Source organism: Drosophila hydei, unplaced genomic scaffold (assembly GCF_003285905.1).
Source record: "Drosophila hydei strain 15085-1641.00,03,60 unplaced genomic scaffold, DhydRS2 tig00000343-arrow-arrow-pilon, whole genome shotgun sequence".
In the NCBI taxonomy this organism is placed as follows: domain Eukaryota; kingdom Metazoa; phylum Arthropoda; class Insecta; order Diptera; family Drosophilidae; genus Drosophila; species Drosophila hydei.
The window spans coordinates 5,721-22,307 of NW_022045713.1; the positions used below are offsets into that span (position 1 = coordinate 5,721).

The 16,587-nt window shown below is 42.2% G+C and overlaps 1 protein-coding gene across 4 annotated transcripts; it reads right to left on the bottom strand.

Annotated features, from left to right (window-relative positions):
* Positions 1-9,600: 9,600 nt before the first annotated feature.
* On the bottom strand, positions 9,601-16,529 carry LOC111596583. 4 transcript variants are annotated; one of them, XM_023310858.2, is made up of 11 exons: positions 16,441-16,529; positions 14,606-15,137; positions 14,013-14,543; positions 13,835-13,954; positions 12,761-13,705; positions 12,388-12,697; positions 11,406-11,527; positions 11,252-11,257; positions 10,296-11,156; positions 10,093-10,233; positions 9,601-10,007 (listed from the first exon to the last, which is right to left on the bottom strand). In XM_023310858.2, the coding sequence occupies exons 2-11, from the start codon at positions 15,011-15,013 to the stop codon at positions 9,936-9,938; spliced, it is 3,516 nt and encodes a 1,171-aa protein (XP_023166626.1). In that variant the 5' UTR covers positions 15,014-15,137; positions 16,441-16,529; the 3' UTR covers positions 9,601-9,935. The 4 variants fall into 4 exon arrangements, with proteins under 4 accessions (XP_023166626.1, XP_023166624.1, XP_023166627.1 ...); XM_023310856.2 differs by having other exon boundaries at positions 9,602-10,007; positions 11,406-11,545; XM_023310859.2 differs by lacking the exon at positions 11,252-11,257 and having other exon boundaries at positions 9,602-10,007.
* Between the last annotated feature and the right edge of the window lie 58 nt (positions 16,530-16,587).

Here is a 16,587-nt window from a genome sequence, read left to right on the forward strand (position 1 = left end):
CTTGTAAGTGGATACTCTAGCCAAAATTTTTCATCAAACACAAAAAGTGTTAAAATTTATTTTATAAAAAAATAGCTAGGACTAGCGAGTATTTTATATTGCAATTGCATGTAAAAAAAAAAAAAAATTAATGATCAGAACCAAGTGAGAGTGACTACTTTGGGAATTTTAGTGGCAGCAATTGATCATTCAGATCGTCAATAAAATTACATTGTGTTACTTTCTGTGTGTCTGAAGTTGTGCATGCAGTTCTCGTAGTTCAGAACTGCGACGTAATTCGACCCATCTTCTGACGGCCCGTTTTATTTTTCGCGACCACTGACCTGCGCATGTCTCGGTTCAACCAATAGAGAAACCCTCGCAGGCAGTCTAGCGACTCAGATTCCGACTGTGCAGTTCTCCCACCATCAGGTAGAATGGATGTAGATCAGCTTACGGAAGTAATAAGGACGGCTATCAGCAAAGCTTTAGCCGAACAGGCTGCTGTAAACCAGCAGAGGGAGCATGCATTGACTCAAAGAATTAATGAGTTAGCTGAACAAATAGCAGATGCATCCCCATTAGTTAGAAGTTCTTTTTTGAAAATGCTGAAGACCAGACAAAAGGCCTTTGCAGACCCAGACGAGACGTTGCCGTATAACACATCAGTCGTGGCTACCATTAGGACCATAGATGAGCAACCGATCTATACCAAGCTTTACCCATATCCAATGGGAGCGGCTGATTTCGTTAATAAAGAAATCAAAGATCTACTAAAGAATGATATAATTCAAAAGTCCGTCTCTCCCTACAATAACCCAATATGGGTAGTAGACAAGAAGGGCACTTATGAAGCGGGCAATAGGAAAATGAGGTTGGTAATGGACTTTCGTAAACTTAACGAAAAAACCGTGCCGGACAAATACCCTATGCCAAATATATCAATGATATTGGGGAATTTGGGGAGAGCCAAATTCTTTTCAACATTAGACCTCAAGTCTGGTTATCACCAGATCATACTCGCTGAACGCGACCGTGAAAAAACCTCTTTCTCTGTGAACGGGGGGAAATACGAGTTCAAAAGACTCCCCTTTGGATTAAAGAATGCAGCAAGCATTTTTCAAAGAACCATCGACGACATACTGCGAGAGCAGATTGGCAAATTTTGCTATGTTGATGTCAATGACGTAATCATCTTTTCAGAAGATGAGGAATCCCACATTAAACACGTGGATCGGGTCCTAAAAAGCTTATACAAAGCAAACATGAGGGTCTCCGTCAAAAAGTCACGTTTTTTTAAGAAAAGCGTGAACTTTCTTGGTTTCGTAGTCACCAGCACTGGCACCACGACGGATCCTGAAAAGGTTAGGGCAATACAGGAGTATCCAGAACCAAAAACGCTGTTCGAGGTTAGATCATTTCTAGGCCTCGCAAGTTATTACAGATGTTTCATTAGGGACTTCGCCGCAATAGCAAGACCCATCTCGAATATCCTGAAGGGTGAAAATGGAACAGTCAGTAAGCATAGGTCCAGAAATATAAAGGTTCAATTCTCTGAAGTGCAGCAGAGGGCATTTCAGAAGTTGCGCGATATTTTGTCATCCGAGAATGTAATGCTCAGGTACCCCGATTTTAAGAAGCCATTCGATCTAACGACCGATGCTTCGGCTCACGGCATAGGTGCAGTTTTGTCTCAAGAGGGTCGTCCTATAACAATGATTTCAAGAACATTGAAGGACAGTGAGGTTAACTATGCAACCAATGAGAGAGAGTTATTGGCCATTGTATGGTCACTTGCCAAATTAAGGCACTATTTGTATGGGGTGAAAGACATTAATATCTTCACTGACCATCAACCCTTGACCTTCGCAGTTTCGGAATCTAATCCAAATGCGAAAATCAAAAGGTGGAAAGCGCGCATTGACGAGTCTAATGCACGTATCTTCTATAAACCTGGCAAGGACAATCTGGTTGCGGATGCCTTGTCAAGACAGCAGCTCAACGCTATAAATGAGCAAGAAATTGAGTCCTGCGCAGCAACGATCCACAGTGAGGTATCTCTCACCAACACCATTGAGACGACAGACAAACCCTTGAACTGTTTTCAAAACCAGATAGTGCTAGAAGAGGCGCGTTTCCCCTTAAAACGAAGTTTTATTCTTTTTGGAAATAAGAAACGCTACTTGATCAGCTATACATGCGTCGAATCGCTGCTAGACGAGCTCGAAGATGTAGTCTCACCCAAATGCGTAAATGCTCTCCACTGTAATTTACACACGCTTGCAATGATACAAGATGCATTGGTGCGAAGATACCCAGCCACAAAGTTCTGGCATTGCAAAAATCGCGTAGTGGACATATTTGCGGTTGGAGAAGGAAGGGAAATCCTCACAGTCGAGCATAATAGGGCCCATAGGTCTGCACAGGAAAATGTTAAGCAGGTACTCTCGGAGTACTACTTTCCACGGATGGCAAAAATTGCCAAGGAAATAGTACAAAACTGCAAAACATGTGCTAGGGCTAAGTATGATAGACACCCCAAAAAACAAGAGCCACAAGAAAAGATAGAAGAAAAGATCAGAAACGCTCAGACGACGCTCAGAGCTAGGGAGAACGCAAAGCGGCAGAATAGAGTCTTCGATGTTGGTGACAAGGATTTGGTCAAGTCCAACCGACGGCTCGGAAACAAACTCACACCTTTATGTGTCGAGAAGGCCGTGGAAGCAGACCTGGGGACCGAGGTCCTCATTAAAGGAAGGGTGGTCCACAAGGACAACCTAAGATGACTCCCTTGTTTTTTTATTACACCTTTTATTATAAGCCGCTAGGCAATTTAGAATAAGTTAGATATAGTTTTTCAATTTACCTTTAGCCACTTGGCATAATTTTTATAAAACAATTTGGTGGCGGGTACACCCGATGCCGGTCATTTAGAGTAGATTAGGTCCACTGAAATGCGACTAATGAATGCCAACAGTAGACGGATAGAAGTAAACACTGAGGTTCAAGACCAGCTTAACCAGTTAACATTTGCTGTCAATGGAGTTCTCGGGATAGCCAAAACTCACAAATTGATTTATTTATTTGAAACACTGAAACACTGTCCAGAAACAGAATGCGGACGATCGAGTTGCAAAGTTTAATGCTTGCTATTACTCTCGCGAAGGCTCATTGTTAGCCCAAACATTTTGGACTCCTCAGATTTAAAATCAATTTGGCTAGAGGAATCCGTCAACACTATACATTTTATAACCAAATTCCCAAAAATTAAAAAAGCCTGCAGAAAAATTACGATTTATCCTGTCGTCCACAAGAACCAGCAACAGCTCTATTCGCCCCATAGTTGGATGCTAAGCCAGAACCACAGCATGCAAATCTACAAGCGGAATCGTTGAGGAAACCCCCTTGTTCACGGCACCACCACCAACAGTAGAAGCTCATCAGCCAGCAACAACTAACGAACTCTTCGCGGCGGCAGAGCCAAGCGACTCTTCATCCATACTAGAACCAAGTCAAGAAATCCCCAAAACACCGCCAACTGCATTAATTCAAGAAGTTTCACAGCCACAGGTTGCTCCAACCGCTGCCCATCTCTGTCGACACCTGCCACAGCTGCCGGCTCATCCTCATCCTCATCGGCAGCGGCGTCACGTCAACTGCAGCTGCCGGCATTGTCGGCAGTTGCCGCACGGCAACAGCAGCTACTGCTGAACGGCTCGCTGAAGAGCAAGACGAAGACATTTACTGCGTATCGAGCATCGGTGCGCAGCGAGAGCGACGACAAGGAGTACAGGGCGGCTAGCAGCAGCAGCAACACGATACCGACGACGGGCAAAAGTCGGCCGGTGTCGCACTCGCTGGCGGCCAAGATCAGCGGCAAGAACTGTAACAATCTGCTGCACAACGCCGGCAATAAGCTAAGCGTGAGCAGCAACTCCTTCGGCCTATACGCAGCATCTGGCATCATCGCCCAAGAGCCCTGTCTCCAGCAACGGCCATCTGAACAAATACTGCCTGACGGACTTGACGCGCCGCAAGGCCGAATTCAATCGCCAGCTGAGCGCGCCGACAGACTACACACATCACTCGTCCAGTAACGGCTCATAGCATCGCTGGAGTGGTGGGACACAGTCATCACGGCCATCACGGGCACGTGCACGGCCAGTCATCGACGGCGCCAGCCACACTCAAGTCGCTGCAGCTGCACAACTTTGGTGTGCATCATCCGATGCCAAGGCCCACGTCCACGTTGTGCACCAACAGCTTCAACAGACGCCACATACGTAGGCGCAAGAGCAAGCTTAGTAAGCGCCTGCTGAACGGCGATAGCGAAGAATCAGTACGCTGCTCATACTGCTCCGTATTGAATGTGAATGAGAACGACTTGCGGATTTCATTCGAGAACACCTGCACCGACTCGCTGGTCACCGCTGCTAATATGCGACCAAGGAACCGAAATGGTGCACTTTGATGATGTGTCGTTGTACGGCACTCCGAAAGAGGAGCCATATGCTGTGCTTTAATCTGCATTGGCCTCACTCTTTGGTGGATCATCGACGCAAAGAAGTCCGCGAAGCACTTGCGAGGAGTCGTCGCTGGAATTGGGTCGGTCGAGGACGACCTTACACTTGAGGGGGGGGGGTAGTTAACTTATAACACTTAGTTAGCTTATAACACTTAATGTTAGGTATTATTCAACACTTATTATCGGGTGCTAGACAAGTTAAGGAACAGCCCTGGCAAGGGCAACTCTACTTACGCCGGTGAGGCTATGATTTGTAAAAATATAGATGAGTCTCGTGTTTTAACTCGTACTGATAGGACATGCTAAAAATTGGTGTCATATAAGTAAAACTAAAAATAGTGAATATAATAAGAAAAACCAATAAAATTAACTGTTTCGATTATTCAAAAAAGAACAATTAAAAGCAGGGTTAAAAAGCGTTCTTCCAGTAAACCGCTTAAATAAATATTCACTCCGTCATTTGCTCGTTAAATGGCTTATTTCATTGTCTGAGCCCGAGGCCAGCAATAAGAGGCACAGTCGCCTCTCAACCTAACTTTCAGTCACCACAGGACTGGAAAACATATAATTTATATACGTGAATATATATAAATAAATATATATATATATACACCTGTAAAATCAATTCATTTCGTAGAATCTGTTTACACCATCAAATTTTACTTCTGAGCTCCACAGCGCTCAAGTCTGCCAAAGGCTTTTTGAGAATCAAACTGTCTAAGCTGAATCTAATTCATGAATCGACACGAATCCAGGCATCCAGAGAGAAAGCGAGGTTTGCTGATAAAAATAAATCACTTCTATAAAATACATATATCATAGCTGGTTTGACTATTATTAAACGTCAGCTACTCGTCAATTAAAATAAAATTAATATCTGAACAGTTTATAAAAGTAAAGAAGATTAAGTAAAAATAAAATAAAATATCTTATACTTTCCTCTCATGGACCATCAGTTCAAGCCTTGGTATCACCGACAGTTGGAGCTCTGCAATGTGTTCCACTGGGCGTTCGTTGTGAGTCAAAAAGTTGCAAGAGGAAAGGCAACAAAAAAACATTTGCCACGTTTGGGGCCTAGCGCCTTTAACAGTTATTTGCCACAGTCACGCTCGCGTTTACCTTCGCATACTTAGCACTTTATTGAGATGGGGGTGGCAGAAGGCGTAAGGCAGCGTTAGGTCTATGTTGTCCAACACGTGTGTAGCTATTGGCAAACAAGTTTTACACTTTTGGCATTTCAGCAAAATGGAAGGGAACAGGCAAGTAGAACTCCTTTGTAGCGAGACCATCCAACTAGAGGTTGCTCCAATCACAATGATGATAAAGCCCATTTACAATGATCTTTAACAGATTTGATTGAGATGTTATCAGAAAGCAGCTAGAGACACACGTTTCTTAAGTAGTTGTTATGCGACTGTGAACGAGTATGACACAGTCGGTTCGACTCGCCTCATCTGCTTTTCATTTTAAAGTGTGTCGAATGGACATTTCGAAGTTAGCGAATTCCCTGCCAGTAATCAAGTTGGGTCGAGCTACAGATGCAGTACGAATTGCATTTTTAATGCCAGACTGCAGCTAAAAGCGTGCAGCTGCCTCTGAGATAGACGAAAGTCGATTTGCATTTGCCTAAAAGCTCAACTTTTTTATTGGATTGCAACAGCGGCCAGAATCGAAACCAAAGCGGACTTTGGCCTCTTCAACTGCAAAGAAATCCAATAAAATAAGCGAAAATGTTGCAGTCGGGTGTCAACGACTGCATGTCCAAAAGGTGCTAAGTCGAGCTCTATAACTGTGAAAGAAACAATTTACTCGACTTGTCACGCCCTCCAGAGGACCTTGATATACACACTATAAATTCACTTACTCAAGTTGTCATTCCAAAATGTCAAATATTTAGCTCTAATTATTATTATTATTATTTTTATACCCTGATCCCATTAAAAATGGGAAATCAGGGTATAATGGTTTTGTGCAAATGTATGTAACAGGCAGAAGGAGGCGTGGCAGACCCCATAAAGTATATATATTCTTGATCAGGACGACAAGCCGAGTCGATTGAGCCCTGTCCGTCTGTCTGTCTGTCCGTCTGTCCGTCTGTCCGTCTGTCCGTCTGTCCGTCTGTCCGTATGTGTGAACGCGTGGATCTCAGCATCTATAAGAGCTAGAGACTTGAAATTTTTTTTGTAGGTCCGTGTATAGCACGCGCAGGTCAAGTTTGTTTCAAATATTCGATAACTATTCGCATTTAATTGTTATCGAATAAAAACATTATTGAAATGCAGTAAATAAATTATATCTCGAACGTCTTAAGAGCTAGAGCCTCCAAATTTTGTATTTAGTGTTATGTATATTTTATGCAATTTTGATTTTTGTTGGATTTTGGATACCGGCTCCAAATTCCCCCAAATTCTTAGAATTTAAGTTTAGTTGGAACTAGGGCCATTATGTGAAGGCGTTTGCATCTCAACCAAGCCAATAGGATATGTAGATCATATGCTGAAAATTTCATTAAAATCCATTAAGTAAAACAGAAGTTATTAAACAAAACGTTTGGCCAATTTGCAAAAGCACATGTCAGCAGCGCCACGCGCACGCATTTTTCCTATGCGTGTGCACACATACATTCAAATGCGTGTATACTTTTCTATTCCAAGAATTGAAATTGCGATTGAATTGTGCTGAATTATTAGCTGCTACTTATGTTCAAATTTGCAACAGCTCGCGTAAGAAGGGCAGTGGCTGCGTTGGTAGAGGCACCTCTCGGATGCAGCTTGGTCCGGGTTCGAGACCAGAGGAGATGAAATGTTTTTTATTGTTTTATATTATTTATTTATTTTTTTTTTTTAGTTATGAAGTGGCGGTGTTGGTAGAGTTTGTGCACGTTGCGCAAATAATCCGGGTTCGAATCCTGGTCTCGCAATGTCGATTTTTATTTGTTTTCTTATTTTTTTTAATACTCGATACAAACTACGGAAAATATTACAAAACTCAAAGGACTGGGATCAGGGTATCTCCTAGTCGGGCACCCCGACTAGAGCTTTCTTACTTGTTATTATTATAGTATTTCTAGAGCTACCACGCCCCCTAATGGGCGTATCTGGAAAACCTTCAATATTATCTATTCAGATTCTCTCTCTCGCTTCAACAGCGACGAAATATGAGGACAAGCGGGCGGTTGGACATTGCACAAAACGAATATGCTCGTCTCACTTTATGGACGAGTAGAATTAAATGACATTATATTGACTTCCAAATTACTGTTACTATACTTTTCTAGTTTGCCAGATCTCTGTGTTCATACGAGCATGGATAGATGCACTCAGTTTGTTGGCCTGGTCAAGAACTCATACCCTTTATGAGGTCTGTCACGCCCCCTAATAAATGTTGCATGAATGTCCGTTTGAAGTGGGTGTAAAAACTCATTAGTTAAAAGTGGCGCCACCCTCCCATAGGAATAAAAAGCAATAATTTATTTGCATTTTAATTAATAAATATGTAATGTATTTTGTATGTATTTATTTTAATGTCACTTTTTGCCAAGTTAAGTTGAAATTTGTTATTTTTAGCGTTTTGTTTATATATTTGTTTTGTTTGTTTGTTTTTTATTTTTTGTTTTTTTTTTTTTGTATTTTTATTTATTTATTTACTTTGTTTTAATGGCAAAATAAGCTGCGCTTCACCTGAATGGCCTTCAGATCGAAATCGACATGTTTTGCTGATGGACTCGATTTACTTTCGTGTTTTTATTCGATCTGATGTCAATAAATAAATAGTATTAGATAGTATACATTGTGATAGTTAATTAGTTTAGGCGTTTAGCAATAGAGTTTCATTAACGTTCTGTATACATGAGCTATTTGGTAATTGTAACTATAAATTTATTATTTAACTTGCTTGCTCGGCGCCGGCTGTGTGTTTTGCAAAAATAATGCCATTGCGAACCATTAGTTACAAATATATATATATACATATACGTATGTATATATATACATATTGCATATGTTAATGAATATGTATGTATATTTCTGTATACATGTGAACTTGTGATTACCTGCACATTTAGCAATATTTGAAATATTCTCATCTTGCCATCCGATTTGTATTAATTAATAATTACACACATACTCGATCGTATGTCGTTTGTTTTGTTTTTCAATTGTTTAATATATATATATATATATATATGTATATATATATGTACTTATAAAGTTGCGTTTAACTTTGCCTTCTGGTGCTGTTTGTCAATTATAGCAAAAATAAGCTCTCTTTAATATAAGTTTTGTTTACTATTTCGTAGCTTAACACAAATAATCCAATGCACACCTTATTGTTCTTCATATTACTGTTGTTATTTGCTTTTATTGTTATTTGCTTTTGTTGCAGTTGCTCACCTATTTCAGTTTCATCTCAAATGGCATCTATTGTTAATTAGTGCACATCTTGCAAAGCACTTTTATTGTAATTATACACATTAGTTTTGACGACGTTTAATTAAATGCATTTCGTTTTGTTTATTGTTTGTTGTTAGTTGTTAACCAGGCATCACTTAAACTATAATAAGTATTTGATATTCGATACGTACAGTACAATAACTTTTTAATCATACGCACATATATACTATACATATACTAGAAATAATATTAATATAAATGAAGAAAAACAATTCAACGAAATCTCAGCTCATTCTACTCGTAAAACGAATATTTGATATTTGGCATAACTGCAAATTATAAATGTAGTTAATAAAACTAATAAATACGAAATAATTATATCATAAATTATTGCATTGGCAACCAAATTAAATCCTTTTAGAGTATTGCCTTCAGCTTCCTTCCACATACATTCTCTCTCTCTCTCCCTCTCTCTCTATCTGTTTCTCTCCCTCTCTCTTTCGTTTAATATCGCTGTTAATATTCTGTTTTCTTCCTGCATTCAACTCTTGTTATAAATGTTTAAAACTTGTATTCAAACACTCAAAACTCCAGTAGTTTATATATAAACAATTTTCACTGTATGTATGCTCCAAACAACACACACACTCGCTCGCAAACAATCCCACACACACACATGTACGCAAACACAAAATTCAGTCTTTTTCATATACATAGAACAAATAAACATTGAAGAAAAAAAAAGTTCAAATAAAGCAAATCTTAAGCGCGCTACATTCAGCGAGTGCTTAGTATTATTGGATGAGTATGGCTAGTTCCTTGTTTTAGTAATTGCAACTTTAGTTGAGTTTGAGTGTCATTTGTGGTGCTTGGCTAAATAAAAAGTACATTCAGATAATTCAATTTAGGCATGTTGGACTGTATAAACAACAGACATTTGAGCTATCTTTGTGTATCTCTGCTCGTATGCGTGTCTGTGTGTGTGTGCGTGTGAGTGTCTGTGCTGAGAGGTGCATAAGCATAATTATATAACGCTTGAATTAGATATAAATTGGCGTCTCCTGGCCGGTTAGCAGACGAAACATGGACGTAGGCATAGTTTTCATCAAAATCTATCAAGAAAAATTAATAAGAAGTTTGTAAATTTAGTCACATATGTACAAATATATGTATAAATATTTATATGTGTGAGTGTACCTCGCCCACAGATGAGGACAACAACTTCACAATGGTATCATGGGGCACAGCAACCACACTTTGATTGTTAATCTCTATGATGCGATGGCCAACTCGTACACCGCCGCGCTCAGCGATGCCGCCACGCAAGAGGCTGCAAATCTGTGGAGTACGAAAATCTTGGTGACTGTTTTACGACACAAAGGTTGACGCATCCCACTTACCACGCCGTTTTGCACGCTGAAGCCAAGCTGAAAGAGCGCCTTGGGACGCAGAATTTTCACCTCAACGACAGGCGGACAGGGCACTACGGTAAACTTGACGGCAGTTTGATTTTTGGCATTGCGTATATAGGTCTGGCAGGTGGATAGCGGTAGACCGACAAGACTCATGCCGTTAATGGCAATTAGCTGATCTCCAATGTTTAACTGGCCGCAGCGAGCGGCTGCACCACCGGACATAAGATTGGCGATAACCACCGTTGGCAGCATTGAGCCCCAGCCACTTTCCACAATTACAACGCCCAGAATTTCGCCCTTCGCCTTGGGCACAACCACTTCCTTCTGCAGCTCTTTTTTGGCGAATATCTCCAGCTCATCGCCGAATATCTCTTGACTGTTAAGCACCTCTTGGTAATCCATTTCCTTAGCCAAATTCTCATTTTCAATGCCGTTGGCCTTCAAGAACTCCATGTAGGCTACTTGAAACGCCTGTCCAATGGACTGGGCTATAAACTGTGCCTCATCACTCTCGAATACGTGGCATATCATTTTGGGCGTGCGATTGTGTTTATTGGATGAGCCGGTCTCTTTGTTGTTGCCGCCGTTCTCCTTCAACGTCTCGCCCTCGATGGTCTCGCCAGGGCTCGAAGTCGAAAGGGAATCAACGACAACACCACCCCCATTGGGTATGAAGCGTCGTCGCGCCATAAGCACTACCAAATCGCCAATATCGGCTATATAGGAGATGGTACGCAAAGCGTGATCCATCATGATTTCCTTGAGGTCCGTATTAAGCACCATTATCTTCTCGGTTGATATGAACAGATCCACTTCGGTGCTTGGCTGACTCTCGCCTTCTGGCGCCTGGCAACAAATAAGACCGAGTCGTACATTAGTTGAAATTCGATTTCAAACACAATTTTGTGGTATTAAGTTTTGATTTAGTGTTTGTTGCTTACCAAAGCCTAAAGATATCGAGGATAACGCAGCATGGGTTAAGTTAGGGGTGTGGGCGAGAAAAGCGAGATGCATTATAGACAGAGCAACAATTGACCAAGCATATTCTAAATGGAACGCAACTGGACAAATGGACAGTGAACTAATGGTACACACCTTTATGCGGGATACGGCCTCCTCGGCTTGCATCATACGCGTCGACTTGGTCGGCTGACCCTCGCACACTAGCTGCGTGGATCCCAAATAACGGGCACGAAAAAGTACGCCTTCAATAAGCACTTTGGGTTCCAAGAAACCTGATCAATTCGAAAAGAGCATTTAAGATGTGTTTTGCTTAAAAGTCTATTATCTAAAAAACGAAACAAGGGAATAGTTATATTTGCTGAACTAACTTCAATACAGTACCTTACAGTTATATATATATATATATATGTATTTACATATATATTATAAGCTCAAGGGAACTGTTAACACAAGATTTCATTAAGTTTCGATTAACGCTAATCAGTATTATGTTATCTGAAGTGCAATATAAATTGTCATCAATTTTAAAGAAGCTTTTCATCTGGTATCCACTTAGAGCCTCGTCATACGGAAAAGCCATCCATATTCGACCTTTCCGTTTCAAACTATCCATATTTTATCTTGTAGTCTATTTTTTTCTAAAAGAGCAATTTTTTCTATGCCTTCTTTGACAAGGGCATCATTAGATAACAATAGTGTTTAAAGCTAACTTATAATTCCTATTTTTAGTCATTTTAATCATAAGTTCGTCATCTAACTATTCAGTTGTTACAGTTCCCTTATTATAAGCATTGTTTTTCTAGAGCTAAGCAAACTACATTTACTTAGTTATGCTAAGATAATGAGACAGATAAAGAAAGATACAGTGCTAGAGAGAGATAGAGAGAGAGAGAGAGAGAGAGCACATCCACTTACATGGCAGACATCACACCATCAAACACAAATGAAAATTTCAATATGCAGCAGTTGGCAAAGAAAAAATGTGAAAGTCAAAAAATTGAATCAGAAGACAACAGAGAGTAAAATCATTGTTCGTTTTTTTTATGGGGCGTTTTTTAAACAACGCACAAATACAGTCACCCACACAGCCACGCACACGTTCATACTTGCATACCTTCCTTATTTCGCGAATGGGTTTTCTTGTCGCTGTTGGCCGCATCTTTTATCGACTTGATTGATCCCGTTGGACTCTTTGTATATTGCAGTTTCTCCGGCGAGCTGATCGAGACATCCGCATTGCCCACAATCTGGCAAATGTCCGGAGAGTTGTGTGTTAACGAGGTGCCGATGCCCTGCCGTATGGTGGCCGACGAGTACGTTTGCGGCTTGGGATTGCTATTGTTGTCGCTGATATTTAGGCTGCTGCTGTTGTTATTGATCAAGCCGTTGGCATTGTTGTCAGCGGCTCCAGCTAGTGCCAGGGTCTACAAAAATGAAAGCAATTGATCACTTCTGCTAATGGACATTAGAATTCAGTATTCGCTGACCTGTTCTGCAAAGAAATCCTTCTCGCCTAGTAGCCGATCCGTTTCAAGGTCAGTGTCGGCTTCCTCCTCGTCGTGGCGCGTAGCCGTTGCCGTTGTTGTTGCGTTCTTGCGTGGCACCCACACCGGCGAATCCGGATCCGCGGGCAGCACTTCATCGCAGAACTTCAGTTTGTCCGGCTGTGATTTGGCGCGCTGCAACGCTGAACGTATCTCTTTCATGGCCTCTTGTATCTCGACTGGCGGTGCGATTACTGCTGGCTTGTTGCCAGCTGTCACAGTCGCATTTGCAGTTGCTGCCATGGCTGCTGCGTAAACTGGACCGTAGTGTGTGTCTGCGGGATTGTCGCTATCAGCATTATTGCCATCGATAAGCTGCAGTTGTGGCTGCGGCTCTTCATATTGCTCCGGCGGTGGCGTGGCCGTTGGCGATACAGGCAACGGCGTTTGCGCTGGCAGCGCTGTTACAAACTCGATTGGCTGCGCGTTATCTGCCGCTACTGCCTCTGTCGGTCCGACGCCGTTGTGTTCGTTCTGTAGTCGCTCGCTGTCGCTGTTGCCATTGTGCTCGTGCTCAGGATTAATTTGGCTAAGCTGCTCTTGCGGCTGAAGCTGTGTTTGAGGTTGCTGCGGCTTGTCGCAGACGACGGATACATTGTTCTCAGTATCCGAGGCATGACCACTGCTAAGTCCATCCTCTAGCACCGGCATGCTGGTGTAGAGCTTGCCATAATCGGTTGTGGTGCAGTTGATATCATTCGATAGGCTGTCCAAATCGCCACAATTCGAATCGTAATCCGTCGTCTCTGGCGACAGCGTAAAATTACGCGAATGTCGTCGCAGATTCGCCTCCAATTCTGTGTCGGCCAGGTCGCCGCTACTGCGACTGTTCGAATCGATGTACAGCTCGATGTCGTTGTGCTCCTGGTAGGCATTGTGTTCGCTTGGCTGTAAATAAAAACAAGTCTGCATTAGCTCGAAAGTTTTCAGTTGAGAATAAGACATAGCCCAAAAGACTTGGCCAATAAAAGTAGGACAGCAGAAACTAAAGAGACATGGACCCATTGAGCAACTGACCTGCATCCTGGGCGAACGATGGACCATGTAGAGTTCGTCTTTGGGTATTCTAGCTAGTCGTTGGCCAATGTAGGCTTGCTCGACATGTTTATCCACATCGCACACGCGCGGCTGTGTGTCCTGTAAATGGGAGCTATTCGGTTAAAATTTCAGTTTCTTGTGACGTTTAGAGACTTACCGAACTGGCCACGTCGTCTCCACTTTCCGTTGTGTAGTCCGTAAATCGTTTCTCGTCGTCATCGGGGTTGCCTTTGAAGAACTCCTCAAGCACTTTACGAGTCTCAGAGAACTCGTACAGATAATCAAAAGTGGGTGTCTTCGAGGTTGCCGTTGCGGACGTACCCTCGTGATCTATCAGATCGATAAGATTGCCAACGGATGATTTACCGTTATTATCCAATCGTTGTTTGATAGGTGAGACCCGTTGTGGAAAGCCAGGTGCTCGCCTTGGAAAGCCAACACCCTTGGCAGCCACTTGCTGGTTGCCAAAACGACGCGGGGAGCCCTCATATTCGGCTATGGGCAGTTGGCCAATCATCTTGGTGACCTTTAGAACGTCCTCATTGCTGTCCTTTTCTGCGGCTGTTAGTGCTGCCGATTTATTCATCCAGTTTGTGTCGATGTCGTCAAACACAACAATCTCGCCATCGCGCAAACACTGCCCATCGGCTTTCCCCACATCTGTTGGCGAGCCGGGACTCGCTATCCCCTACAGGTAAAAGAGCCATATAAATGCAACTAAGCAACTGTGCAAAGTTTTTAACTTCGTACCTCTGGCTCAAACTGACTGCTGCCTGGGCTGCGGCCCAAGCGTATCTGGTGTGGATGCGGACGCTGGTAATAGTACCCCGACTGCTGTTGCTGCTGCTGCTGCTGCTGTTGTTGGTGCTGCGAGGACATGTATCCAGGCAGTTGATGCGGCGGCGACACCCGCTCAAATGCCTGGTGATGATGCATTGGCGCATACTGCAGCTCAGCGTTCAGATCCGGTGAGTTTAACACAGTACTAGCTGGCGTCACATTTGGGCTACGTGTGCGCATCTCCCAGACGTAACGCTCCTGTGAAACTGGCTTGCACGCTGCGCCAAAGTTCATGTGCAGCTCCGAGTGAGCGCCCGATGCAACATGATTGACATTCCGCTCCATGGACTCGTTGCTACTGTCGCTGCACGAATTCATCTCAAGCGTTGCCTGATAGTCAACTACTCCTGACGACGCTTTGTTGCGCAAGTCTTAAGTCTACCTTTCAGCAGCCAGTGGTAAATTCAACTGCCGCTGACATGCTATGCTTGGAGTCAGTTGCCTGAAAGAAGATAACAGACATAAAGACAACTTTGATTAGCATAAGCGAAACAATTATTTGTGCACACCTCACAGCCTTGTGATGATCTAACACTGTGAGTTAACTCTGAATCATGGCAAATGCAGCTACCCAGCTGATGCAATTGCCGTAGTTATTATTTTTCTTATTGTTGCTATTTGCCGTTGGCACAAAATCAAGGCACACACTGATTGCACTTTCCAATTTGTCAACATCGAAAACGGGCACACGTACGTACGCATAAACGTACTTTTCACTCCCACTGTCTGAATGTTTGCGCATATGAGGCTTTGCGCACGTAAACTTGGCCTTAAAAACAGTATGGTTCGGGCAGTTAGCCCCTAGGATGCTGCCGCATCAGAAACCAATGCCGTGGGACTGCGCGTGTAATATGAGTCAAACCACATCTACAGTGTGCGTTCGCTATAAAGAGCCAGACTACAGTTAACGTGAAAGTAAAAAAAAAAACAAGTCTTTAAAAAAGTACAACATTGCGTGAAACGACTTATAATCATTATGATTTCATTATTCACCGTTTTGCATTTATTCATCAGAATGATTCATAATTTTTTTATTGAATTTTTTGCACTGATTTCGTATTAAGCATTGATTTTAGGATTTTCCAACCTGAGCTATGTTCATATGTTGCAACTGCTGTTAACTATATCTAAAATGCACTGTATGGCTGGACCCCAAATAGGACGCTGCAGCCGCCGGTTGTTTTGCTTATGGATTTCATTGGTATCCCCCCCCCCCCCCACTCAAAATGCAGCGCGACCATCTGTCAATGTCTACTTATCTTATGGGGCAGCGCAGCGAAGCGATTGCGAATTAGATGACATCAAAAAGCGTCATTTACACATACATATGCATATACATTTACATATATATACATATATAAACATGTATGTACACATATATAAATGTATATGCAAATATATGAGTGTGTGTATTGGTTGACAGTGTGTGCGTGGTATTGGCTCGAGTATTGTTAAAAATCAATATATTTGCAAGGTTTTGTGTGAACGACAATAGCCGTATAGCTCCCCACCAAGAACATTTAACCTGCCCGCCAGTAATAGCAGCAACAACAACAGCAACAACAACATTAACGGGCAGCATAACAATGCGTATTTTCTATCTTTTTGGGTGGCGATTCACCCCCGACTCGGAATAAATACATTTATTTAATTTGGGTTTATGCACAACACAACAAGAACTATTTTAGTTACACATTTATTCTAAAAGCACACATCCATTTTGCAAGTTTCACACGGTAAATTACCATTTAATACATATTCACTTTCTTCCTGGTAGTAAATGCATTTATAACTCGATAAAAAAAGTAGAAGCCGTTAGTGATGGACTATTTCAGCGATGTCTGTAGACAGACTTATCGATTGTAGAAAACGATGCTTCGATAATTTTCGAC

Bases quoted from the DNA above. Each gene is read 5' to 3' on its own strand.
- LOC111596583 (XM_023310856.2), bottom strand. From the start codon at position 15,013: ATGAATTCGTGCAGCGACAGTAGCAACGAGTCCATGGAGCGGAATGTC. The intron at 12,698-12,760 runs GTCAGCGAATAC...TCATTTTTGTAG, and splicing joins AGGATTTCTTTGCAGAACAG to ACCCTGGCACTAGCTGGAGC. The intron at 10,234-10,295 runs GTAAGTGGGATG...CGTACTCCACAG, and splicing joins TCAGCGTGCAAAACGGCGTG to ATTTGCAGCCTCTTGCGTGG.